This window comes from Podarcis muralis, chromosome 7 (assembly GCF_964188315.1).
Source record: "Podarcis muralis chromosome 7, rPodMur119.hap1.1, whole genome shotgun sequence".
Taxonomy (NCBI): Eukaryota; Metazoa; Chordata; class Lepidosauria; order Squamata; family Lacertidae; genus Podarcis; species Podarcis muralis.
In genome coordinates, this window is record NC_135661.1 from 76,912,299 (window position 1) to 76,937,850 (window position 25,552).

General features: G+C 47.2%; 3 protein-coding genes across 3 annotated transcripts in view; all 3 read left to right on the forward strand.

Annotated features, from left to right (window-relative positions):
- The first annotated feature begins 2,573 nt into the window (after positions 1-2,573).
- On the forward strand, positions 2,574-3,970 carry LOC144328544 (protein RoBo-1-like). Its single transcript, XM_077932500.1, has 2 exons — positions 2,574-3,005; positions 3,682-3,970. Exons 1-2 carry the CDS (start codon positions 2,744-2,746, stop codon positions 3,882-3,884), a joined length of 465 nt encoding a protein of 154 aa, XP_077788626.1. The 5' UTR covers positions 2,574-2,743; the 3' UTR covers positions 3,885-3,970.
- Positions 3,971-5,116: 1,146 nt separating this feature from the next.
- Positions 5,117-13,682, forward strand: LOC144328576 (phospholipase A2 inhibitor NAI-like). The gene is made up of 5 exons (XM_077932584.1): positions 5,117-5,622; positions 7,569-7,685; positions 8,240-8,392; positions 11,013-11,150; positions 12,379-13,682. The coding sequence occupies exons 1-5, from the start codon at positions 5,574-5,576 to the stop codon at positions 12,582-12,584; spliced, it is 663 nt and encodes a 220-aa protein (XP_077788710.1). The 5' UTR covers positions 5,117-5,573; the 3' UTR covers positions 12,585-13,682.
- Positions 13,683-19,374: 5,692 nt separating this feature from the next.
- LOC114602278 (uncharacterized) overlaps positions 19,375-25,552 on the forward strand; it is a 29,389-nt gene continuing 23,211 nt past the window's right edge. Inside the window, exons 1-2 of the mRNA XM_028740287.2 lie at positions 19,375-20,938; positions 22,659-22,775. Coding sequence (XP_028596120.2) covers positions 20,842-20,938; positions 22,659-22,775 — 214 coding nt within the window. The 5' untranslated portion in view covers positions 19,375-20,841. The remainder of the gene's footprint in view (positions 20,939-22,658; positions 22,776-25,552) is intronic.

Below are 25,552 nucleotides of genomic sequence, written 5' to 3' on the forward strand. Positions count from 1 at the left end.
GACTAAGGCTGGGGAGACCAAAGAAGCTTATTGGGTGATCTTGGCCCGATCTCTCAGTCTAACCATGGAGGCTGACTTGAGTTCTTTGGAGGAACAGGTGGGATATAAATGTAGGAAATGCAGTGAAATCAAATTGACCCACTCCCTCTCATCCATTGTAGGTGAAAACGTTGAACGCAGTGTAGACAAAGACTGTGTCACTCTGGAGGAGTGTGCCAATATTGCCATGGAATTATACTTTGGACCTGGGAAAGCCTTAAGGACAGTTGCCTCCTGCTGCAATGAGAAGATGTGTGGCATAGTTAACCCTAGTTGTAGGTCTATCATTTGTTGCTGTGTGTGTGTGTGTTTGATCCTCTCCCCATGCTTTCCCCCCCATCATGGCATCTCAGATTCAAACCCTGACATTTCCAGATAGGGAGCAAAATATCTTAGAAATACCAATTTCTTTATATCTAGAGATGAAAGCAAAGCACTGCCTCTCCAAACCACTTGCATTGCAGCCTGAGGCTGTGCTCTTAGAGAGAGAATGGCTTAAACATTCTTTCTCTTCCGTGCTTCAGAACCAAGAGCTAATTCGCATGCCCAAAATGGAGACCTGTAACACAATCCTTTCTCATGTGATCTTAGTTAAACACCTCGTTGCAGAGCTAGCAGAGCTGCATTCTCAGTTAATTAATCATTTCCTGTTAGGCTCTCGGCAGCTCTTTTGCTTAGCTTCAGTGGACAAACGTTTCCACATCGTGCTTTCAGCGGTACACAGACAGACATATATAGAGAGTGATTTTCTATTTCAACTGTTCAGTTAAACAATTATGCCTAACGGTAGAATGCCGGAGGCAGGGACCCTGTGCAAAAATAGTAAGGAGTCCTCAACCCTCTGCAACCACAGACCGCAAACCACAGATCGCTAACCTCTGACCCTATCCCATGAAAGCACCTCTGATGTGCACTGTCAATGAGTCCCTCTGGAGGTTGTTTTGGAGGAGTGGTATGGATTCGAACTCCAGACAGCTTGCCAGTTTGCAGGGGAAGAAATGTCCATTTGCAGGCACAGTTTGAATCCGATTGAAACATTATTATTATTATTATTATTATTATTATTATTATTATTATTCATACCCTGCCCATTTGGATGGGTTTCCCCAGCTGCTCTGGGTGGTTTCCAGCAGAATATAAAAACATAATAAAACGTCAAGCGTTAAAAACTTCCCGATACAGGACTGCCTTCAATAATCTCACTCGGCTACGAGTGATCGCCAAAGATCTTCTAAAAGTTGCATAGTTCTTTATCTCCTTGACATCTGATGAGAGGCCTACCACCGAGAAGGCCCTCTGCCTGGTTCCCTGTAACTTCACTTCTTGCAGTGAGGGGACGGAACAGACCTTCTTCATTCAGCTGATCAGTGCTTACTGCAAGGCCTTTTGAAAGCACGTTGCCAGTACCAATCAGCTGCTTGGTGAGCCTCTTTGATGGACAGGTGATGACAGGACTGTGGCCCAGCCCACCTAGTAAAGTTGGCTTATGGTGATCAGGGGTAGGTCCAGTCCGCCACTCTTACCAACCAGCCTCTAAACATGGAGGTGGCATTTAATCTGGGAGGTTACTAGCTGCTGGTGGATGCCTCCTCCACTAGTGAACCTCATCCCCTTTCAAAATTTCTCTAGCATTGCTTTCACCCACCGGTAGCTGGTGCTATTTTGGACTGGGCATTGGCAACGGAATGCCAGGATCAGTGGCGTAGCGTGGGGGGTGCAGGGGGGCCCGGCCGCACCGGGCGCAACATCTGGGGGTTAGGGGCGCAAATCCACGGGTTAGGGGCGCAAATCCACGGGTTAGGGGGCGCAAATTACTTGCCTTGCCCCGGGTGCTGACAACCCACGCTACGCCACTGGCCAGGATCATGGTCCCCCAGGGCGCAGCAGAAGGGTCAGCCTCGGAAATTGAGCAAGGAGCCGACTCTTCAGATGAGAGCTGTCTGTCTGAGTTAGAGAAGACAGCCCGGGCTCCTTCCTTCCCAGGCAAGACATTCACTGTTAGCTCTCGGGGTGAAGGAGAGTTGGAAGGCAGCCAGAGCAAAGCCAGCCTGCCAGCAGATAAGCAAGAGGCAGAGACGGTGTCCACTGAGAGTGAGCAGGGGGAAGGCCAGCTTTTCAGTCCCCGTACCAGGAGATTGGAGAGGCTCAGAGAGTTGCGGAAGGGGAGGAGGAGAAAGGCACGGTTCTGGCGTCCTTCCTGTTGGGGGAGGGATTCTGAGTCGGACTGAGCAACTCCTTTGCCGAGAGAGGGCGGGAAGTTTTGCTGTGGAGATGTTTGTGTTTTTTGTAAATAAATGTACATAAAGCTGACGGACAGGGCCGTCTTTAGCATATGCTCCGCCGGGATGCAAAGATCCGCCCAGCGCCCCTAAATTCAGTTTAGCCACCCCCAAATTTTAAGGGGGGGGTGTGAGCTCAAAGTTATTGAGCTTTTTTGGGGAGGGGGTGGAAATAACTGCTTTTGTTTCCTGACTTGTCATATTTGACACTACGGAGTAAGTAACAGAGCAATGGGGTGAGGGGGGGGGCAGGGACTTTTGCTCCATTGCTTTCCACTGCCGCCAATCGAGAGGGACCGGTATACAGTAGGTATACATTTGGTGCCACTCAGAATTCAGCGCCCGGGTGCCCTGCACCCCTTGGACCTCCTGGGTAAAGATGACCCTGCTTAAGGAGACGCATTACTGCTTAGCGGACTGGTTGCATGCCAGGGATCATTAGGCGGAAGTCAGAATGGAGCTGGATGGGCAGCACACCATCTGCCTCCAAAGCTGGAAACTCTGAGCTGCCTCTTTCAGATCCTCGAGTGTTTCTACACTTGTTTTCAGTGCCGCCATTAGAAACGAAATGGAATGGAAAGCAGTGCCCTGCCTGCCACGAATGGTCAAACACATGCAAAGAGGAGGTGGTGAATTGCACGGGAGCCAACATATACTGCTTTGATATATCGGCACACGTGCATTCTGGTAAGTGCAACCCCAGATGCAGCATGACTTGGGACCCCAAATCCTCCTTTCCACCTGTTTTCACACAGGATCATGTGTAAGCCGAGCCATGCTGATTTAAGGCATGCCACTCTTCACTTCCCTAAGACGTGAGCTTTTATAGAAAACAAAATACCTACCTCTAATTCTCTTATTTAAATTGCTCCCATTGTGTTTGCTTCTTACGTGAATGCTTTGATCTCATTTTGCAACACAAAATTTTGTCCTTCGGAATTGGCACTTTGCTAAATTTCATTGTGCAGTTCTCCAACCAAGGCGTGTGTACAAAAACGCATTCTGTTAGGGTAATTTGCTATTATTATTATTATTATTATTATTAGGGGCAAAATTGCATGCAAACGTGTGTGTATTGGGAGAAACATACTAAATTTGTGGTGCGTTTTCATGGGGGATGTTAAAAAAATGCAAAGTGATATGAAAACGTGGAGAACTCGATTTAAGATTGGAGAAAAGAGAAACTGAAATTGACATATTTGCTCATCCCCACAGGGTTGATAGCCATTTTTTTTTAAGCTCCATTCCTTAAGTACCAGATTTGTTTAGTGGCAAGGAGAGGGTAAATTTCATCTAGGTGGGATGTACTGGTTTGGAGAATAGCTGGAAGAAATTAATGTCTTCTCCTGTCTTCCATTGCCAGAAAAAATCGTGGACAGGACCCTTAAAGGCTGCACCAGTAAGTCCTTCTGTCTCTCACTAAAAAGTGGCCGCACTCCCATGTTGGGGGGTTCTGATGAGCTTAGGAAGGCAGAATGTTCACCAGATGTTTCCCGGGGAGCTCAGGGCTCTGATCTTCTCCTTCCAACCTTCTCTGGGCTCCTGCTCCTGAAGATCCTCTCATAAACAGGCACTTGCATGGGATTGCATCAGCTCTATATTCAATCAAGCCTTCCTTCTATCTATAGGCGACTTTTTCCAACTGGCCTTCCGGAGGGATTTTCTCTGAATCACAGTGAAAATAAACCTCAGGTTGAAATCCATTGCAATTTGAATTGTAATTCTTTTTTTTAAAAAAATGTAATTTGAGTCAAGGCCCCCATTGTTCAGCCCGGACATTGAGATCCAGCTCTGAGGGCTTTCTGGCGGTTTCCTAACTGCGAGAAGTGAAGTGTCAACCATGGCAACATTGAAGTTGTGTAAGGAGCTTGATCGTTACAGTTGTGTTCTGAGAAGCTCTGGGAGTCTGCTGGCTGAGGCTGATTGAACTTATTGAGTAGAATCACTTTCAGGGTTGGTGTTAGACTCTGGATATTAGACATCGTCTGAATCACCAAGGGCTGAGTCCCAGGTTTTTTTGTGGTAGCAGGGGGGTTATTGACAGACTTTGGTGGTCTGCCCCATGTGGCTATAGCAATAATAATAATAATTTATTATTTATACCCCACCAGTATGTCTGGGTTTCCCCAGCCACTCTGGGCGGCTTCCAACAAAGTATTAAAATACAGTGGTCTGTTAAACATTAAAAGCTTCCCTAAACAGGGCTGCCTTCAAATGTCCTCTAAAAGTCTGGTAGTTGTTCTTCTCTTTGACATCTGGTGGGAGGGTGTTCCACAGGGCGGGTGCCACTACTGAGAAGGCCCTCTGCCTGGTTCCCTGTAACTTGGCTTCTTGCAGTGAGGGAACCCTCGGCGCTGGACCTCAGTGTCCGGGCAGAATAATGGGGGTGGAGACACTCCTTCAGGTATACTGGACCGAGGCCGTTTAGGGCTTTAAAGGTCAGCACCAACACTTTAAATTGTGCTCGGAAACGTACTGGGAGCCAATGTAGATCTTTCAAGACTGGTGTGTCTTGAAATATAGGGCTGTATTCTCACTTGATGGGTCTCAAGTCATCCAAGCTTGGTACTTGAGGGAGCAGCTAGGGCTGACCAATGGCAGAGTGAATTGTCAGCTCCCTTTCATAACCTCCCACAGCTGTCTGGTTGATTCCATGCCAAGGAAGGCACCCATCTGTTGTGGTGACTTACGGTTCTGTCACTTTAAGAGATGTGGAATCTTAAAGGCCTATGTGTCAGTTACTGGAGGTAGGTTGAACAGGAGTTTAAATGCAGTTCCTTCCTTTTCATAACAACAGAAGGAGAAGAACCCTACTGAGTCAGGGGAGAGCAGACTTCCGCGAGTGGTGGTGGACTCTCCTTCCTTGGAGGGTTTTGAGCAGAAAACCATGGCCACCTGCCATGGATGATTTAGTTTGGATTCCTGCACTGCAAAGGGGTTGGACTGGATGACCCTCTGGGCCCTTCCAACTCTACAGTTCTACCATTCTATGAGAGACCAAAAGCATACCTAGCCTAGCATCATCTTTTGCACGGTGGCCAACCTGGTGCCTCTGGAAGCCCACCATGGTCAATGGCCAGGGATGATCGGAGCAGTAGCTCAAGAACAAGTGACAGGCTACAGGTCTCCCGTCCTTGGTGTAAATGCACACTGGTGAAAGCTGCCAGTTGTCAAACATGCTTCCTCTGGCTGTCATTACAGGCTCTTTGAGCCAAAGAAGTTGATTCGTCACATGCATTTCTCATCATCATTACCATGCAGGATCTTCTGAGGCTCTTCCCCTTCTTTGTTATTCTAACTACAGGTAAGGAGATGCTGGTAGCCTACTGGAGATTTCCTTTCCTTTCCTTTTACAGTGGGGCAAATAGGGCCAGGGCCAAATTGAGGTTGCTCAGGGTTGGCATCAGTAGTTGGCATTGTTAGGCAACTGTGGAGGCTCATGCCTGTTTGGAAACCCACTGCTGATTCCCAGAGCATCCTGGTTCTGCTCTTTCTCCTTACTGCCTCCCCCATGGTTCCCCTGCCCTCTCTGAGCATTCCAGCAATGGCCAGAGGAAGGACATGAGGCAGCAGCCTCCACCTGCCTTGTGCTCTCTCTTGCGTGGATTAGGGCTAGAGGGTATGTGAATGGGCAGAGAAAGGAGGAGGTAGGGATGGGGCAGAAATTGGGCTAAGCTTGCATTTAATATAATAATAACAATAATAATTTATACTCCACCCATCTGGCTGGGCTTCCCAAGCCACTCTGTGCGGCTTCCAACAAAATATTAAAATTCAGTGGTACCTCAGGTTAAGTACTTAATTCATTCTGGAGGTCCGTTCTTAACCTGAAACTGTTCTTAACCTGAAGCACCACTTTAGCTAATGGGGCCTCCTGCTGCCGCCGCGCTGCCAGAGCACGATTTCTGTTCTCATCCTGAAGCAAAGTTCTTAACCCAAGGTACTATTTCTGGGTTAGCGGAGTCTGTAACCTGAAGCGTATGTAATCCGAGGTACCACTGTACGGTAATGCATCAAACATTAAAAGCTTCCCTAAACAGGGCTGCCTTCAGATGGTCATTTATAGCCAGACCTATCTAATTCACAAAGCTCGAGACACCATCACCATTTGAAATTCACCCTTCTCTGAATTTGGCAATGCAATTTCCCCAGCCAAGGAATGTGTGGGGAAATGCATATAATACAAGAAAATGCACTCAGGAATGCATATGTTGGTGACTGGAACATTAAGAAAATGTGTTACATTGGGGGGAACTGATTTGCTCAATGAATTGAATGAATGAATGAATGAATGAATGCATGCATGCATGCATGTAAGGAGAAAACCACAATAAACGCTGCTGAATTTTCATGAGGGTTTGTGTGTGTGTGTGTGTGTGTGTGTGTGTGAGAGAGAGAGAGAGAGAGAGAGAGAGAGAGATGTGGAAATGTCCAGAATTGAACTTAAGATTGGTAAAATGAGAAGTCGAAATTGACAGATTTGTCCATCACTAGAAGGAGGTGCACTCACTCAGAGAGGGAGGTGGTGGGGATGGGGGGTGTTGTTGATGGCATCTTGCCCAACAACACAGCGATAGAGCATTCCCCCCCCCCCCATGCAGAATATCCCAAGTTCATTTCCCAGCAACTATAGGTAGAGCTGGGAATGTCTCCTGCTTGAAACCATGGAGAGCCACTGCTGGATCAATGGATCTGGTGAATTCCAAGGCAGCTTCCTATGTTCGAGGTTAGCTATCACATGATTGGCATGGCTACATGATGGAGGATATGCCCCAACCTTCCCTTCTCTCACCCCTTCTCTCTCTTTATGCCATTCCTTCCTTCCTTTCTCTTCTTCATCTCACCCTCTGTGTTTTCACTTCTTTTCCACCTACATGGAATTCAGCTTGAAGGTGCCTCGGGCCATAAGTTGTTGGAAGTCAATGGATTTATATATAGATATATACAGTGGTACCTCGGGTTACAGACACTTCAGGTTACAGATGCTTCAGGTTACAGACACTGCTAACCCAGAAATAGTACCTCGGGTTAAGAACTTTGCTTCAGGATGAGAACTGAAATTGTGCGCGGGTGGCGTGGCAGCAGCAGGAGGCCCCATTTGCTAAAGTGGTGCTTCAGGTTAAGAACAGTTTCAGGTTAAGAACGGACCTCCGGAACGAATTAAGTTCTTAACCTGAGGTACCACTGTACTTATAGAAAAGCATATGAATGGATTCCCTCTCTGCACCTCCCTTTTCTTTCCTCTCCCAGGTACTTCTCTGGAGTGTGAAGTTTGTTACGGCCTTGGGACCAGATGCAGTGGCAAGATGGCAACCTGTTCTCCTAAGAAGGACACCTGTGTCGTTGCATTTGCTGAAAGTACTGTGGGTGGGTGGTGTTCGAGTTGTTGCTGGCGGAATCCCTGATCCAGACTTTGAGCAGAGTAGAAATGGATATGCTCTCTGCCGCAATAATGACTTTCAAAGCTTTGCTGCAGAACAGTCTTAAAATGGTCACTAATAAATGTTGCACAGTACAAAATGCACAGTCAATCTCTACCACTGAACTATTGCCCTTCAATTTCCCCTTGAGACTTGCAGGTTATTGTCCATTTCCTTGGACCTGTTATTGAGTTCATAATCTGTGGTATGTGAAGCTGGTAGGATATGTTCTCAATCATTAGGGTCTCTGGGAGAGGGGCAGAAGTCAGATTGGACTGTGCCTTTTTTAACAAAGATATGCCCTTCAATCCAAGAGGAAATTGTGGGGATACTCCCCCCCCCCCCCACTCCGCTGGCTTCCAAATACTTGCCATCAGTGGTAGAAATCTCAGAAATCTGAGAAATGTGCGTCTTTCAGCCAAAAACACAATGCTTGACATAATGATGTTTTGCTCATCACTGAACAAACCTGTCTTTTTCTCACTCTCGTTTCTCCCATAGAAGGACATAAAATTCGCACTGTAGAGAAAGCCTGCGATTCTTCAAAGGTCTGCTCCACTCCCTCAGCATACTTTTATCTTGGGTTGGGGAGAACCTTCAGGATGTACTTGGTCTGTTGCACGGGGGACAACTGCAAAAATGCCAAGCCTAAATGTAAGTATTATTATTATTATTTATTATTATTATTACATTGTTATCCCACCATTCCTTCAAAGAGCTCAATGTTGTGTACTCACTTTTCAATTTCTTCATTTTATCACCGCAACAATTGCATGAGGAAGGTTAGGCTGAGAGACAGTGACTAGCCCAAAGACCCCCATGGCTGAAAAGGAACTAAAACATGGTCTCTCAGGTTCAAGTCCAGAACTCTAACCATTACTCCACACTGCTTCACCTAAATGCATTTATTTTAAGCACTTTTTTTTTTTTACTTCACTTGTTATTCATAAAAGATTCCCAGAGAACAGCATCCTCAGAAATAAGGCCACATATACTGAGGCCTACTGTAGACATGTCCATTTCTTTTAGTGGGTGAACTCTGAGTAAGACTAACACTGACTACACCCTGTTCCAATTTCCTTGTTGTGCTTCCACCCTCCACCATTTGTCAACATAGGAAGCAGCCTTATATGGAGCCAGACCATTGGTCCACCTGGCTCACTATTGTCTAATAATAAAATAAATAATAAAATTTTTATTTATATCCTGCCCTCCCCAGTCGAAGCCGGGCTCAGAGCAGCTAACAACAGTAAAATAATACAGCATTCTAAAATCAATTCATTATAAAATCAGTTCAAATCAGATTAATGGCAACCATTGGGGTAGAGTTTTGTGAGGATTGCCAAAGGAGGGAGTCAGGCTGTGCCCTAGCCAAAGGCCTGGTGGAACAGCTCTGTCTTGCAGGCCCTGCAGAAAGATGTCAAGTCCCGCAGGGCCCTAGTCTCTTGTGACAGAGCATTCCACCAGATCGGAGCCACAGCCGAAAAAGCCCTGGCTCTGGTTGAGACCAGCCTAACCTCCCTGTGGCCCAGGACCTCCAAGATGTTTTGTTTGAAGACTGTAAGGTCCTCTGTGGGACATACCAGGAGAGGTGGTCCCATAGGTACGAGAGTCCTAGGCCGTATAGGGCTTTAAAGGATAACTCCATAGCCTATGGCAGTGCCTGTTCAATGTTTCGGGAAGGGGATGTTTCCCTTTCTGCCTGGAGATGCTGTGGATTGAACCCGGGATTTTCTGCTTGCAGAGCAGATGCCACACCACTGAGCCATGACCCTTCCTTTCCTCTACTCCATCACATGTAGTCTAGGGTGGGCCACCACAATTGTCATTCTGTAATCATTTCAGTTCCATTCGTCATCAACATCTGTCTCTAGCACAGTCTCTCCTCAACCTGAAGACCTCCAGATGTTTGGGCCTACAGCTCTCCTCACCCCAGACACATTGGCCCTGCTGGCTGGGACTCATGACAGACCCTCCAAGTGTCCCTATTTTCCAGGAACAGTCCCTTATTTAGAGAAGCCGTCCCGGTTTCTGATTTGATCCTGTAATGTCCCACTTTCCCTTAGGATGTTCCTGTTTTCATTGGAGAAATGTTGGAGAGTATGGAGTTATCCAACACCCCAGCAATCCTGTGTAGGGAAGATTTAAAAAAAATATAAAAAAATAATGTTTGATTATTCTTTTATATACGTTGAAAGCTGCCCAGAGTGCTGGGGCAACCCAGTAATATGTGTGGGGTATAAATAGTAAAAAATATCGTGATAGAATGGGACGTCCCTGTTTTCATCGGAGAAATGTTGGATGGTATGTTATGAACGTGGAACTCAAACAACATCCAGCGAGCACTATGTGCGGGAAGGCTGTTCTAGGCTACAGCCACCTATAAATTAAATGTATTTAGCCTTTAAAGCTTTATTAACCAAGATAGCAACAAACCAGGATGGCTTTAAAAGAGGACTGGAGCAAATTCATAGGTGACTGTCCCCAGTCCAATCTACTTGGCAATGGGCCTAGGCTAGAAATTGCCATTTCAGAGGCAGCCCAATACATAAACGACGTAACTCGCTCCCAAAGAAGGAAGTGATGGCCACCAACTTGGATGGCTTTGAAAAGAGGACTGGACAAATTCATACAAGGCTACCCATAATAATAATAATAACAACAATAATTTATTATTTATATCCCACCCATCTGGCTGAGTTTCCCCAGCCACTCTGGGCGGCTTCCAATCAAGTGTTAAAAACAATACAGCATTAAATATTAAAAACTTCCCTAAACAGGGCTGCCTTCAGATGTCTTTTAAAAAGAAGATAGCTGCTTATGTCCTTCACATCTGAGGGGAGGGCGTTCCACAGGGCGGGCGCCACTACCGAGAAGGCCCTCTGGTTCCCTGTAACCTCACTTCTTGCAATGAGGGAACCACCAGAAGGCCCTCGGTGCTGGACCTCAGCATCTGGGCAGAACGATGGGGGTGGAGACACTCCTTGAGGTATACAGGACCGAGGCCGTTTAGGGCTTTAAAGGTCAGCACCAATGGCTACTAGCCATGATGGCTATGCTCTTCCACCATGGTCAGGGACAGAATACCAGTTGCTGGAAGTTTTAGGATGGGAATGGGCTCATGTCGTCAATCTAGCTGGCTACTGTGAGAGCAAGATCCTGGGCTAGATAAGCCACTGGCCTGATTCAGCTGGTTCTTCTTATCTTCTTAGCCTCTGCCTCCCACTTAGTCCATTCCTGAAGCTGATTATGAATCCTATTCTTTGGCTTGCAGTACCCCAAGTCGAAAAGAAGGTCAATGGAAAGCAATGCCCTACTTGTTACTCCTCGTCAGGCGTGTGCCATGCGAAGGTGGTGAATTGCACCGGCTTGGAGAGCTACTGCTTTGATGTGGCCACAACCACCTACATTAGTAAGTTTTGCTTCATGCACAACGTGCCTTTGAGTTCAGTCGGTGGAGCATGAGACTCTTAATCTCACGGTCATGTGTTTGAGCCCCATGTTGGGGGCTCGTGGTCCCTCCCAACTCAACCATTCTGTGATCTGTAGCTGAGCTGATCCTCAGTGCAATGGCATCTTGCCCTTGCGTAGCTGGAGACACAGAGCAAACTGGTTCTGCTGCCTTGTGTCAGGCACAGTGTGGGGGCATTTCTTCCTGACAAGGCCATGCAGCAACCCCAGATGCTTGGTGGGTAGAAGGGAACACAATCACCCTACCAATGGATCCATATTAGCCAGCTTGCAAATTTTAATTAATGGATATTTTTAAATGTTTTGATGGAATTTTATTGCAGATTTTAATGACGTGAGGAGCTCAGTGTTGTGTGTTCAAGCCCCGTGTTGGGCAAAATATTCCTGAACTAATGGGGGGTTGAACCTCGTGGTCCCTTCCAACTGTATAATTCTGTGATTCCACAATTCTATGTGTGGATTTAATACTTGATTTCATAATGGATGGAAACTGCTTAGAACTAATTTATGTCATGGAAGAAGTATACAAATTAGCATAAAGTAATAGTAAAAAAAAAAAATATGGGACGCGGGTGGCGCTGTGGGTAAAACCGCAGTGCCTAGGACTTGCCGATCGTATGGTCGGCAGTTCGAATCCCCGCGGCGGGGTGAGCTCCCGTCGTTCGGTCCCAGCTCCTGCCCACCTAGCAGTTCGAAAGCACCCTTAAGTGCAAGTAGATAAATAGGTACCGCTTTATAGCGGGAAGGTAAAAGGCGTTTCCGTGTGCTGCGCTGGTGCTGGCTCGCCAGAGCAGCTTTGTCATGCTGGCCACGTGACCGGGAAGTGTCCTCGGACGGCGCTGGCTCCCGGCCTCTAGAGTGAGATGAGCGCACAACCCTAGAGTCGGACACGACTGGCCTTCGGGCAGGGTACCTTTACCTTTACCTTTACCTAATAGTAATAATATGCAAGTAACTTGCAGACAACAATGAAGTACAAAGTACGGAGTACAAATGAGCAACAAGTGATATTAATGAAGCCTTGAACATCAGCACATCCAACCAGGATAAAAGCCAAGGGATGCAGTTAGGACTTCACTATTGGGTTGACCAAAACGCTTATTTGGAGGCGACATGTTGACTGGCGACAATGATTTCCCAGGCTACCCAATCTTATCTTCCCTGTTCAGATGGACAACGGCAGCGCAGTATCATGAAGGGATGCACTACTAAGTCCATCTGTGCTTCAATAAACAGAGGCCAGGCCGACCTCTTAACAGGTGCGGACGTTGTTGAAAAGGCCAGCTGTACTCCAGAGATTTCAAGGGGATCTCAGTCCTCTGCGCTCCTTCTGCCAACCTTTCCGGTGCTTCTGTTGCAGAAGATCCTTTCCTAAAAGGCTCCCACGGGGGACTGTGTCAGCTCTGCATCCGTCTATGCTTGCCTTGTATCCGCTTAGCACTTTCTCTTAATGATGTTGGGGCTTCCAGATAGATTTCCCTTGGTTTCCTCAATGACAGTAAAAAAACAACCCAGGATTCAAACAAAATCTGTCTGAGCGATTTCCTTTGTCCGCCTTTACGAAACGAGTACCCACCATCACAAATTGGCAGCAAATCTAAATTCTTTGTCCCTTTACCCTCTCTCCTCCTTAAACTCGTGGGTATCCCCCCTTCCCTATTCAGCCACTGCCTTCTTTCTTCTTTCCGCTTCTTCCCTCCTTGTCCTGCGTTCCCTCGACGTCCTGCTCCTCCCACGTCTCCTACAGCTTCTATGCTTTTCTCCACGGCTTCTTTCTGCTATGCAAGCTCTCCTATGTCCCTTCTCCTCTCTTCTTCCCAGCTCAGCTATTGCTTCGCTTCCCCCTCCTTTCTTAATCTCGCTTTGTTTGATGCACTGTTAGTCAATATCCCTTTCCCTTTCTGCAATCTCCGTCGCAGGGTTCTTTGCTTGATTAAATCCCCACACGGTGAGCCTCATTTATAATTTTTTGTTATCACTGTTCTTACTTAAAATAAAGCTTACCAGACCCCCTTTCTGTTGTTGCTTGTTCTCTCCCCCCCCCTTTTTTTTGATGGGGTGACTTTTCTCAGCGTCAGTTAGTTTAAATGAGAAAAACCTGGTGCTTGCTCTGCCGGGTCTTGAGGAGTCTCACGGTCGAGAGTGTAGCCTCTTTAGCGCGAGGTTCTCCCGTCCTCCTACCTCTCTGTTTTTATTTCTTTTTCTGTGGCATGAAGTAACAGGAAACCCCCTTTTGCGCCGCTCGATGCTTCGACTGGAGACCTCCCCTCCAGTTTTTTTCAGGGGTTAGCGTCGTCTTCGCGCCCCCTCCCTCTCGTTTTCTGCGATAAGTGTTCTCCACTGAAGAAGAGCACTTTCCCCGACTCTCTCCTCAAGCGCACCAGGGCAAATATATTTTAGGATTTTTTGAGCTGCTCCTGCGAAGATGGCAACCTTGTTTGCAGTGGCATCCTTGTGGTCTGCCAACAGATAACACACAATATCAGTCAGGGTCCAGCCTGATTTGGCTGTTGAAAGATGTCTCAGGGAACAAGCTCTGAGATCTGTATCATAGCTGTCAACTTTTCCCTTTTCTTGGGAGGAATCCTATTCGGAATAAGGGAATTTCCCTTAAAAAAGGGAAAAGTTGACAGCTATGATCTGTATATAAGGGACTATTGCACCCCCCCCCAAAGTGTCCCTATTTTCCAGGGGTGTCCCTGATTTAGAGAAGCTGTCCTGGTTTCTGATTTGATCCTAGAATGTCCCACTTTTCCTTAAAATGTCCCTGTTTCCATTGGAGAAATGTTGGAGGGTATGGAGTTATCTGACCCCCGAGCTGTCTGAAAGCAATCCTGTATTAGGGAAGTTTTTTTTTAAAAAAAAAGTTTAATGTTTCATTGTGTTTTTATATATGTTGGAAGCTGCCTAGATGTGGCTGGGGCAACCCAGTAAGATGTGTGGGGTATAAATAGTAAAATCATCATTATGGCATGGGACCTCCCTATTTTCACCGGAGAAATGTAGGAGGGTATGCTATCGTCCTTCACCTCCCCACAAACGTATACCTGCCATACATAGGAAATCCCTTTCTAATTTCCCTACAAATAGGCTGAAGACATTGTATGGAAACAAAGAACAATAAAAGCTTTGCTAAGTGCAGCAGAAGTTGAAATGCTGTTGAAAATGCTGTTGAAAATATTGATCTCCCTTTAGTAAACCAAACCAAGGGGGGAAATGCTTGGGTGTTGGTGGGCAAAAACATTTTCATGAGAATCTACCTCAGAAATTCTTGTTTCTTATGAATTTTTTTTCCTTATGGACTAAGGAAATACAGTACATAAATCCGAATGCATGGTATTTTTAAAGTAAATGACTCCACAGTTCATGAAAACATTTCACCTTACCTGAAATTGCCTATAGTGGGGGTTCCCAAACAGTGGTCTAGGGACCACCAGTGGTCTGTAAGCTTCATTCAGTGGTCCATGTTTTTTGTGTGAAGAATGGTGGGAACAGCAGACTGAGCGACTGATTCATTGCTCTTATAATCCAATGGTCCACCTGGATGGTGAGCAGGGTGAATATTTTCTCCTTTACCCCCTCTTTTTATCACTTTATTTCTTTATAGCCGAAAACTTTTCAATAAAATATTAATATCAAAAAAGAGAGAAATGACTGGAGGGCAGCTGGTTGGGGGTAAGGAAGCACTGGGAAGGAGTGGAGAGGATTAGCAGTGAAGTTAATGGGAGTCTAGGATGAATAATTTTAATGCTAAATCTGCCTTAAGACTCAAGCTGACGGATGTTACAATGAAGAACTTTGCTTAACACAACAGGTCCACCCATTGCATTATGCTGATTTTTATAGAATTCAATTTGCAGTGCAATAAAATGCAATACAGTAAACCTGCAATTTACATGGGGGCTACATTCCAGGGATCATGGCTAAAGACAAAATTGTGTATAGTAAAAACCAGCATTTGAAATTTGCCAGGTGCCTGGTGCATTTTGCAGCTTGGATTTTGCCTGTTTTCACACACTAACAACACATCCTGTAGCATTCTATCTCTGGTTGTTTGTCTGCACAAACAGAACAAATTTCAGGAACTACAGGCTAAGGTGATCAGCGTGCATCCTTTATCAAATTATCTTAAGCTGTTATGTTAATACTCACCCATTGCGCTTAGTTTTTTTTTTTTTAAACTTGTCTTTTCAAAAAATGTTTCATACAGAATTTCTTCTTTAAAAACAACAACAACCCACATGTCTTTTCAAGTTTTCCAAAGAAGAGCAGCTTTTCAAATGTTAAAAAGGGGTGGGTGGGTGGTTTATCAAGTTTGCTTAAAAAAATGTGGGTAGGGTTACACTGCATGTTATGACTGCATATTTGTATATGCCTCCTCCTCCTCCTCCTGTCACCTCCCTCTTTGTGAGTAACGTAAAGAGCAACCTGCTCATCCAGATAAAAGGCTGCAGGATGTTGTGATGCAGTGAGAGAGCTGCCCCAGGCAGCTGTCCTTGGGTGTCATGAAAGGCTTGCAAATTCGTTTGTTATTTTATCTGTTCTTACTGTAGTTATGAGCAATTGGGGAATCTTCTGCCCCAGGGGCTAAATTCACTTGGGTTAGCTTTGGGACCTATGCACCTGGAATTGGGAGGCAACTACCATTTACTGCTTTGTGTTAGGCAGAAAAGTGTCATAAGAAGATAAGAAGATCCCGCTGGATCAGGCCAATGGCCCATCCTGCTCTCACAGTGGGTGATCAGATGCCCATGGGAAGCCCGACAAGAGCTCTCTTCCCCTCCTGCAGCTTCCAGATCCTGATATTCAGAAGCGTTGCTGCCTCTTGACTGTGGAAGCAGAGCACAGCTATCATGCCTAGTAGTCACTGATGACTTTCTCCATGAATTTGCCCAATCCCTTTTTAAAGCCACCCAAATTGGTGGTCATCCCTGCCTCCTGTGGGAGTGAGTTCCATAGTTTAACTATGTCTCAGGCTGAAGGACGCGGGTGGCGCTGTGGGTTAAACCTCAGCGCCTAGGACTTGCCGATCGCATGGTCGGCGGTTCGAATCCCCACGGCGGGGTGCGCTCCCATTGCTCGGTCCCAGTGCCTGCCAACCTAGCAGTTCAAAAGCACCCCCGGGTGCAAGTAGATAAATAGGGACCGCTTACTAGCGGGAAGGTAAACGGCGTTTCCGTGTGCAGCTCTGACTCGCCAGAGTAGCTTCGTCACGCTGGCCACGTGACCCAGAAGTGTCTGCGGACAGCGTTGGCTCCCGGCCTCTAGAGTGAGATGAGTGCACAACCCTAGAGTCTGTCAAGACTGGCCCGTATGGGCAGGGGTACCTTTATCTTTATGTCTCAGGCTGGGACGTGGGTGGCGCTATGGGTTAAATCATAGAGCCTAGGACTTGCCGATCAGAAGGTCGGCGGTTCGAATCCCCATGACGGGGTGAGCTCCCGTTGCTCGGTCCCTGCTCCTGCCAACCTAGCAGTTCGAAAGCACGTCAAAGTGCAAGTAGATAAATAGGTACCGCTCCGGCGGGAAGGTAAATGGCATTTCTGTGCCCTGCTCTGGTTCACCAGAAGTGGCTTAGTCATGCTGGCCACATGACCTGGAAGCTGTACGCCAGCTCCCTCGGCCAATAAAGCGAGACGAGCACGCAACTCCAGAGTTGGTCTCAACGGGACTTAATAGTCAGAGGTCCCTTTACCTTTACCTATGTCTCAGGCTGGCTCTGAAATGGCCCATGCCATGGCCATTTCTAGCCAAAGCCTATTGCCAAGTAGATGGACATGGGGCCAGAGCCATCTATGTATTTCCCCTTCAACGCTTGGCAGCGCCCCAGACTTAGAATCATAGAACTGTAGAGTTGGAAGAGACCATGAGGGGCTTCTAGTCCAACCCCCTACATTGCAGGAATCTTTTGCCCAGGGTGGGGCTTGAACCCATGACTCTGAGATCAAGAGTCTCATGCTCTGCCAACTGAGCTGTCCCATGATTTTGCTTGACTTACGTTTAAAGAGCATGGTGAGTTTGCTGCCAACAAACACAGAATGGTGCCTTGTGCTAATCAGACCATTGGTCCATCTAGGTTAGTATCACTGGCACTGGCCGGCAGCAGCCCTCTGGGATATCAAACACAGCATCTTTCCCAGCCCCTCATGAAGATGCAAGGGATTGACGCTGGGACTTTCAGCAACTGAGATACAACGCTAGATTGCAGTTAGGTTTCGAGTACAGTTTATAAGCTAAAGGTTTGGTGCACATCTCTGTTTAATACAAAAATCCAGTTTTTAAGTTCATTAAGAAAGAAGAAACATGCATGACACACGCAGAGGCTTTTACTGAGTCAGATCATTGTGTTCTCAGAGGGGCTCAAACCGCCCCCCTCTCTTTACTCCCTCCTTCATTATTATCTCCTTCCCTGTTGATAGTAGTCATCATAAAAATCAGCATTCCCAGGAGGCTCAGCTGATTTAAATCCCGCTTTGAATTCCCACTCATTGCTGGTGCAGTCAGTAGTCTAAACACACCCACCCACACCCATTTCTTAAAGAAGTCATCCTCATCTCATTGGCTGCAACAGAAGTGCAGGCAAACTAGCCAAGGGCATACAAGTAAGAAGAGCAGTTTGCAAGAGAGCAGAAACATCTCAGTCCCAGTGGAAAAGCATCACGGGAAACAGCTGGCCTGTCGGAGGAGAAGGTAGGGAACTCCAGTTTATTCAATGTATTAGCCATCATTTGTAGCAGAAACCAGGCGATTGCATTTCAGGAGATTAATCTTGGAGAAACGTGAAGATCAGGAGAAGGTCCTGTAGAACAGCCTCCCCCAAACTTGTTTTCTTCCAGTGGGTATTTCTTTGACCACTATGAGAACAGAGTTTTGAACCTGATCCGGAACACCTCTTCTAATGTTCTTATGGCGCCTTCCTTGGGTTTTTGGCTACAACTCCCATCATTCCCAGCCACCACATCTTTGCTAGGTATGGCTGATGAGAGTTGTAGTCCAAAACATGGAGGACACTAGGTTGGGGAAGGCTGATGGAGAAACCTCCAGCTTAGGAGCTGAATCCTGAGTTATCTAGTTCTGTAGAAATATATCGTTCTTGTAGCTCTGCTCCAGCAGAGAAGCCTTGTCTTGCTGTAGCAAATGTGAAGCAGCAACCTTTCCTGATGCGCAAAGGCAGCAGCTCATATAATAGTTCTCTTCTGACAAAGCCCACAATGAAGAAATAGGGAGAGGAAGCTGATGCATAACGGATAGGCTCAGCCTTCACTTTAAGATTGGCTTATGTTAAGCTTTCCAGGCCAGAGATGGGGAACCTGTGGCTATCAACCAGAGAAAGCACAGCATAGTGGGAGTCCAATGACATTGCAAGGGTCAAAGACCACCTACCCCTTTTTAGAAGCTAAATCACGGAACGGTAGTCCTCCCTTCAGTTTAAAAATCTGCCAAGTGAATCTTATGGAATTAATCTCCAGAATTTAAATCTGTTGCCAGAGCAAAGAGGGGAGGGGCTTTATTATTTCTCAAACACGTGATCATGCACATGCATTTCAAAACAATAGAAATTATCCCTCTATAGTATCGTTTTAGACCTCATCAGAAGTAGTGCTCCCAACATGAGATGGCGGGGAGCAGGGCTATGCTAGTTAGGAAACAGGTTTGCCTTCTTGGTATATTTCTCCTTCCTTCCTTCCTTCCTTCCTTCCTTCCTTCCTTCCTTCCTTCCTTCCTTCCTTCCTTCCTTCCTTCCTTCTCTCTCTCTCTCTCTCTCTCTCTCTCTCTCCCCCCCCCATTTTTAAAAAATAATTTTGGATGTCTATTTAATATAACATTCCCTAATAAATCTGTTTTGCTCCTTACCCCTTGCCCCTCCTGTTTGCTTTTTAAACATGTGTCTTTGCTGGGGATTTGTAAGGTAAAAGGTAAAGGTACCCCTGCCCGTACGGGCCAGTCTTGACAGACTCTAGGGTTGTGCGCCCATCTCACTCAAGAGGCCGGGGGCCAGCGCTGTCCAGAGACACTTCCGGGTCACGTGGCCAGTGTAGGGGGATTTGTAGTGCAGTGGTAAACATTGCTTACTCAGAAGTACCGGTACATCCCAGTATCCTTAACAGGACTTTGTTCCAGGGAAAGGTTTCTAGAATTGCGGGCTGAATCTCTGATCCCTCTCCCCCCAGAATTATGAGCATGGAATATCTTTCAACACTTGCGAGTCTGGCAGTGTTCTTATTTTCAACCAGAAAAGGAATTTTAAGCTTCTGAAAAGGCATAGGTTGACCCAGGCAGGCACAACCTGTGGCCCCGTGTGGTGAAATAACTGGGACAGGATGCGGGGTTGGGTAAAAATCAGACCAAATCTTTATAGACCACAGCATAAAGTGGGGTTGGCATGGCAGTAGGGCAATGGTCCATTGCTTCAGTCCTTGCTGAACAGAACTGAGTTCTCCTCCACGAGAATATTCCAGGTGGAAGCCAAATGTCCAGGGTCTCACTGGGTGCCTGGGGTGAGAGATTCCACCCATGCGGGGGCCCTAACCTGATCTTAGGGTGTGCATGGCCAATATTTCCCCCTAGACACGTTATGGAGGCTCCCATTGCTTTACTGATCCTACCCAATGCCATTTCTGCTGATATACAGACCTTGGTTAGTTGGCATCCATCTGTCTCAGGAGACAATGGAGAAGCGCACCTTTGGGGGGTGAAATCAAACCATTGGAGAGTTAATCGCTGCTGTGGCTGTGCACCCAAAAGGGAAATACATGTTTTGCTGCTGTTCCGACCATTGCCTAACAAAAGTACTCCTTAGGTCACTGAGGGATAGGTGAAAACCCCTCAAGGTTGGAAGAAAAAATTCCTTTGCTGGCCTGTCAACCAGCAACCCAAATAGCCTAGTGAAGTTCTCATGCAGAGGGTGGATGGAAAGTTCACTACAGACAAAGTGTTCCCATAGCCCACGTGAGTGAGACCTTTTGAGGCCTCATCCTTCTTCCCTCTTGCAAAATCCCACGGGACGACCCACCGTGTTTGATCTCTCTAGAAGGTGAAGGAGGTGCAAAGGTGCCCCCCCCCCCCGCCGGCCGGATCCTGCACTGCCAGGTACAGTCACTCTGTGTGCGGTGGCACCCAGAAACATGCTTCTTTTGTTCTTGTTTGTGTGTGTGTTGTTTTTGTTTAGGTTGCATGGCAGAGCTCATTCACTGAGCATTCATTCTGTTTTGCTTGTGCAAAAATTGCGAGGCGCTCCGTCAGCCTTGGCTGCTTAGTTTTATTGGGCATTTGTTGAGATTTGCTTGTGGGAAGGCTGTACAATACTGCATCACCAAAGTGTTAGCGCACATTTCCCCATGCTTTTCTCTGGCACTTCCCTTATGGAAAAGAAGTCTGATTTTGTGTGTGTGCAAGGAAGGGAGCTAGTTTGTTTCTCAGATCAACTGTCTGGGGGCTGGTAGGAAGTCCAATAACATCTGGAAGGCCAGGGGAATCCCAATTCTTGCAATCTTGGATTTCCCCCAGATAATTTGGTGTCACCTGGCTTTTTACGTGTTTTTGCGTGCGTAAATGCACATTTTGGTAAGCTAACAGCTGATGTTGACACTTCCTCTGTATGTCATTGCAGGTCCTTTGAACCAAGTATTTTGATGCATCGTGGAGAGAGCTTCTGTTCTTGTGCTCTCTTATTTCCTTTCACCATGCAGGCTGCCCTGAAATGCTTCTTCTTTGCACTTCTAAAGACAGGTAAGGAGGGTCTGGGAGCCTCCTGGAGGTCTGTTCCATCCAGAATGAATAGATTTGGAGCCAAGCTTGTGTCACATGATTGGTATGGATGCAAGATGGATAATGCAGCTTTCTGAAAAGTCTGTAGCTCATTGGTATAAGGCAACTTGTATTTTCTGGGATTTCCCCCCCCCCCCACATTGTGATTTTACATTGCAAAAGATCTGTGGGTATTGGATGGTACGCAAATTTCAAAAATAAAATAAATAATAAATAATAAACGGCTTTGCATGCAAGAGGTCTCAGGTTCAGTTCCTGGCATCTCCAGATAGGACTGAGAACATACTGTGTCTGAAATCCTGCTTTTGGGTTTTTTAAAAAAATCACCTCAAAGTAGCTTTAAAGTATTTTTAAAAACCCAAAAACAAACCAGAAGCCACTCAGAAGAGGATATGGAAAGGCCTGCCAGAAGTAGAGACATCCATGTTATCTCAAGATGTGCACCTAGAAACTTCAAAGAAAAGAAAACATTAAAAAAAATAATTGTGACCATTTGCCAGTAAGAAAGAAGGATCAGGTACTGCTGGGGAACACCATTCAAGCTGAATGTGTGGATGGGCAGAGAGAAGATTGTAGTCCACAATACTGATCACTCGTGGCAGTTATTAGGAATCATTGAAGCCATGCTCACAATATGCTCCAGCCCACTCCGTTGGGAATGAAGGGACAAAAAGCAGCCAAAGATATGAAAATAAAGAAGCAGGAAACCCCCACTTAACTCCCCCTCATCAATAATAATAACATCACCTGTTTTCACTTCTTAAAACCCCCTCAAAGTAGCTTAAGAAACACTAAGAAGTTGAAATACTTCATTGTCACTTGTACAACTTGTATACAGTGAGATTACATGAGCACCCCCCACTCAGCTCTCTTAGTCTTAATTTCCATCAGTCTCATTTGTTGAGACATTAGGGGGGGAAAGGGGGGGAAAGATGGGTGGGGTCGGGTGGCGATGTTTCTATTTTGCTTAATGTATGTAGGGTTTGGTGTCAGCGTTGCTCGTGCAGGTTCTCTGCTGTTCATTTGTGTTTCTTTGGTGGTGAGAGAGGTTGGGGTTGGCCTAGGGTGTAGTTGTTTGTTTGTGATTGGCTGTGGTGATCTTTGTTTTTGTGTGTGAGTGGGGTGGGTGGGTGTTTTGGATCAGGTTAGACATATTGATTTGTATGCTGTGGATCTTTTCATTCAGCAGCCTAACAGCCCACGGATAGAAGCTGTTCACAGATAGAAGCTGCGACTAATCATGCTTCTATATCTTCTGCCTGAGGGCAGGAGATCAAGAAAGTGCCAGCCAGGGTGTGAATCATCCCTGAGAATTTTCCTCACTCTCCTGAGGCAACGTTCTTCCGCTATTTCATCCAGCGGATTCACGGGACAGCCCATAATATCTTGTGCTGTATTCACCACCCTCTGTAAGCACTTCCTATCAGTTGATGTCAAACCAGCGTACCATACTGTGATGCAACAAGAAACAACAATTAAAAATCATTCATTTCCTTCCTCTGTTTTACCACTTGATGCTTCTCCTTAAATCCGTGTGTAAACTCCTACTCTCTGGCTGATCCCCGACCCCTGCAATGGGCACAAACAGGGGTACCCCGAAAGTAGGTGACCCATGGCTTATTCCTGCACAAAAGTATCTTCATTTGATCTCATTTTTTAAAAGTGTCCTTCCCTCTTCCAGCTGCTTCTCTGGAGTGCGAAATCTGTACCGCCAAGGGGACCAATTGCACTGGCAGCGTGCGGACCTGTCCTGGGAACAAAGAAACCTGCCTTATCACGCTGACGGAAAGCACCGTAGGTGGGTAGGAGAGGTTGCAAGCCAGATCAGGGCAGTGGGTGGGCTTAGGCAAGACCACTGACAGCTGCTGCCTGTATAGATGGCACAGTGGACTTTTCAGCTCAGTATGGGGCTCTGCATGGCCGGGGTGGCAGATTGCGTTCTGCTTCACGATGCCTTTCCAGAGGCTGAGATTGAAGCTCTTATCTTTTGGTCAAGAAAAGTGGTGATGGGGAGGACCCATGGTCCTCTGGATGCTGCTGAACTACAACTCCCATCAGCCCCAAGCAAGCATGAGCAATGGTTAGGGATGGTGGGAGTTGTAGTTCCGCAACATCTGGAGAACAAAATGTTCCTCACATTTTGGATCTATATCATCTGTATGTCATCCACCTTTTTGTCATGGAAGGTCAACTATTTGGGTGCACAGGTACACAGATTGTACACTAGTAGACCTGGGCGATGTTTCAATTGATCGTCTGAAACCTCTATGAAGTTCAGGTCGTGATACTGGCCAGACTTTTTGAGCTGGTGATGCATCCATCACAGGTCCCTGGCCACTGCAAGTGGAGTGCATCTCACTCCAGACTCTCCAAGTGTCCCTATTTCCCAGGGATGTCCTTGATTTAGAGAAGCTGTCCCAGTTTCTGATTTGATCCTGGAATGTCCCACTTTTCCAGAGGATGTCCCTGTTTTCATTGGAGAAATGTTATAGGGTATGGCGTTATCCGACCCCCGAAGGCAATTCTGTATAAGGAAGTTTTTTAAAAAATGTTTAATGTTTTATTATGTTTTTATATATGTTGGAAGCTGCTCAGAGTGGTTGGGGCAACCCAATAAGATGTGTGGGGTACAAATAATAAAATTATTATTATGGAATGGGACGTCCCTACATTCATCAGAGAAATATTGGAGGGCATGTCACTCCCATCTGGTTGCCAGCCTGTTCTGTGCATGCGGCGGCCGGGGAGCCATGATGTACTGCCAGCTCAAATTGCCTGTTCTCCCGACCAGGAGGAAAAAGGCAGCCTGCCCCACTTGCTCAGGTGAAGGCAGGCAGATGGAGCACCTTCTCGGCCTTCCTCTGCCAAGGCTGGGCTGCGAAGGGAGGGAATGAGCAGGAGCTCCTTCACCTGAGCAAGCGGGCAGCCCCCTTCCCTCCCTCCTGGTTGCTCCTCCCTCCCTCCACAGCCCAGCCACTTTTCAGCCTTTTTCTGTGTTATTTCAGACACCGTGATATATCACTCTATCACAATGGTAAGCTGGTGGTATATCATGATGCTGAAAACCAGATATCACCCAGCCTTATACAGTGGACACTCGGGTTGCGAACGTGATCCATGCGGGATGCACGTTCACAGCCTGCAGCATTTGCAACCCGCAGTGGCACGTCTGCGCATGTGCGGGTTGAGATTTGGTGCTTCTGTGCATGCATGACCCCCCGAAACCCGGAAGTAACCCGTTCCAGTACTTCCGGGTTTTGGTGGGTCCATAACCCAAAAAATGCAACCTGAAGCGTCTGTAACCCGAGGTATGACTGTATATGAGTTGAATGTAACTTGTGAATACTCCTCGTGCGACTCACACATAAGTGACCGAGAGCCTGTGTGTTGGCTGGGGGAGAGCACCCCTGGGTCTTTGCAATATGCATCCTACCAACAAATGATGGGCGTTCTGCTAGTCTACTATGTATTGTGGAAAGTTCTTGGATGGACTAAGTGCCCCTTAGGGTCCCTTCCAACCTTGCAATTCTATGATACCCATTCAGACACTTCTTAATACAGTGGTGCCCCGCAAGACGAACGCCTCGCAAGACGGAAAACCCGCTAGACGAAAGGGTTTTCCGTTTTGGAGGCGCTTCGCAAAACGAATTTCCCTATGGGCTTCCTTCGCAAGACGACAGCCCATAGGGAAATCTCCGGGACAGCGGGGAAGCGCAGCACGTCTTCCCCACTGTCCTTGGACCTCCTCCGAAGGCTGGCGGCGGGCGGAGAGACCTCCTCCCGCCGCCAGCCTTCGTTTCTCCGCTATCCCGGACGGCTTTTGAAGGCAGGCGGGGGGGGGGGGAGCAAAGACTTTCGTCCCCCGCCGGCATTCAGAAGAGGTCCTGGACCTCTTCTGAAGGCCGGCGGGGGGCGAAAGTCTTTGCTCCCCCCTGCCTGCCTTCCCGGGAGAGCGGAGAAACGCAGCTTGTTTCTCCGCTGTCCCGGACGGCTTTTGAAGGCAGGCGGGGGGGAGCATAGACTTTCGCCCCCCGTCCGCCTTCAGAAGAGGTCCTGGACCTCTTCTGAAGGCCGGCGGGGGGCAAAAGTCTTTGCTCCCCCCTGCCTGCCTTCCCGGGAGAGCGGAGAAACGCAGCGGGTTTCTCCGCTGTCCCGGACGGCTTTTGAAGGCAGGCGGGGGGGAGCAAAGACTTTCGCACCCCGCCCGCCTTCAGAAGAGGTCCTGGACCTCTTCTGAAGGCTGGCGGGGGGCAAAAGTCTTTGTCCCCCCTGCCTGCCTTCCTGGGGGCTTTTAAATCACCCCGGGACAGCGGAGAAGTCCCCCGCTGTCCCGGGGCTTTTTAAAATGCTGGCGGGAGGCAGCGGAGGCTTCGCTCCTGCCCACCAGCATTTTAAGATCGCCCCGGACAGCGGAGAAGTCCCCCGCTGTCCCGGGGTTTTTTAAAATGCTGGGGGTGGGAAGAAAAGCCCTTGGTCCCCCCCCAGCCTTCAGAAGAGGTCGGGGGACAGACTGTCCCCGGACCTGGTCTGAAGTCGGTTTCCATAGGAACGCATTAATTGATTTTCAATGCATTC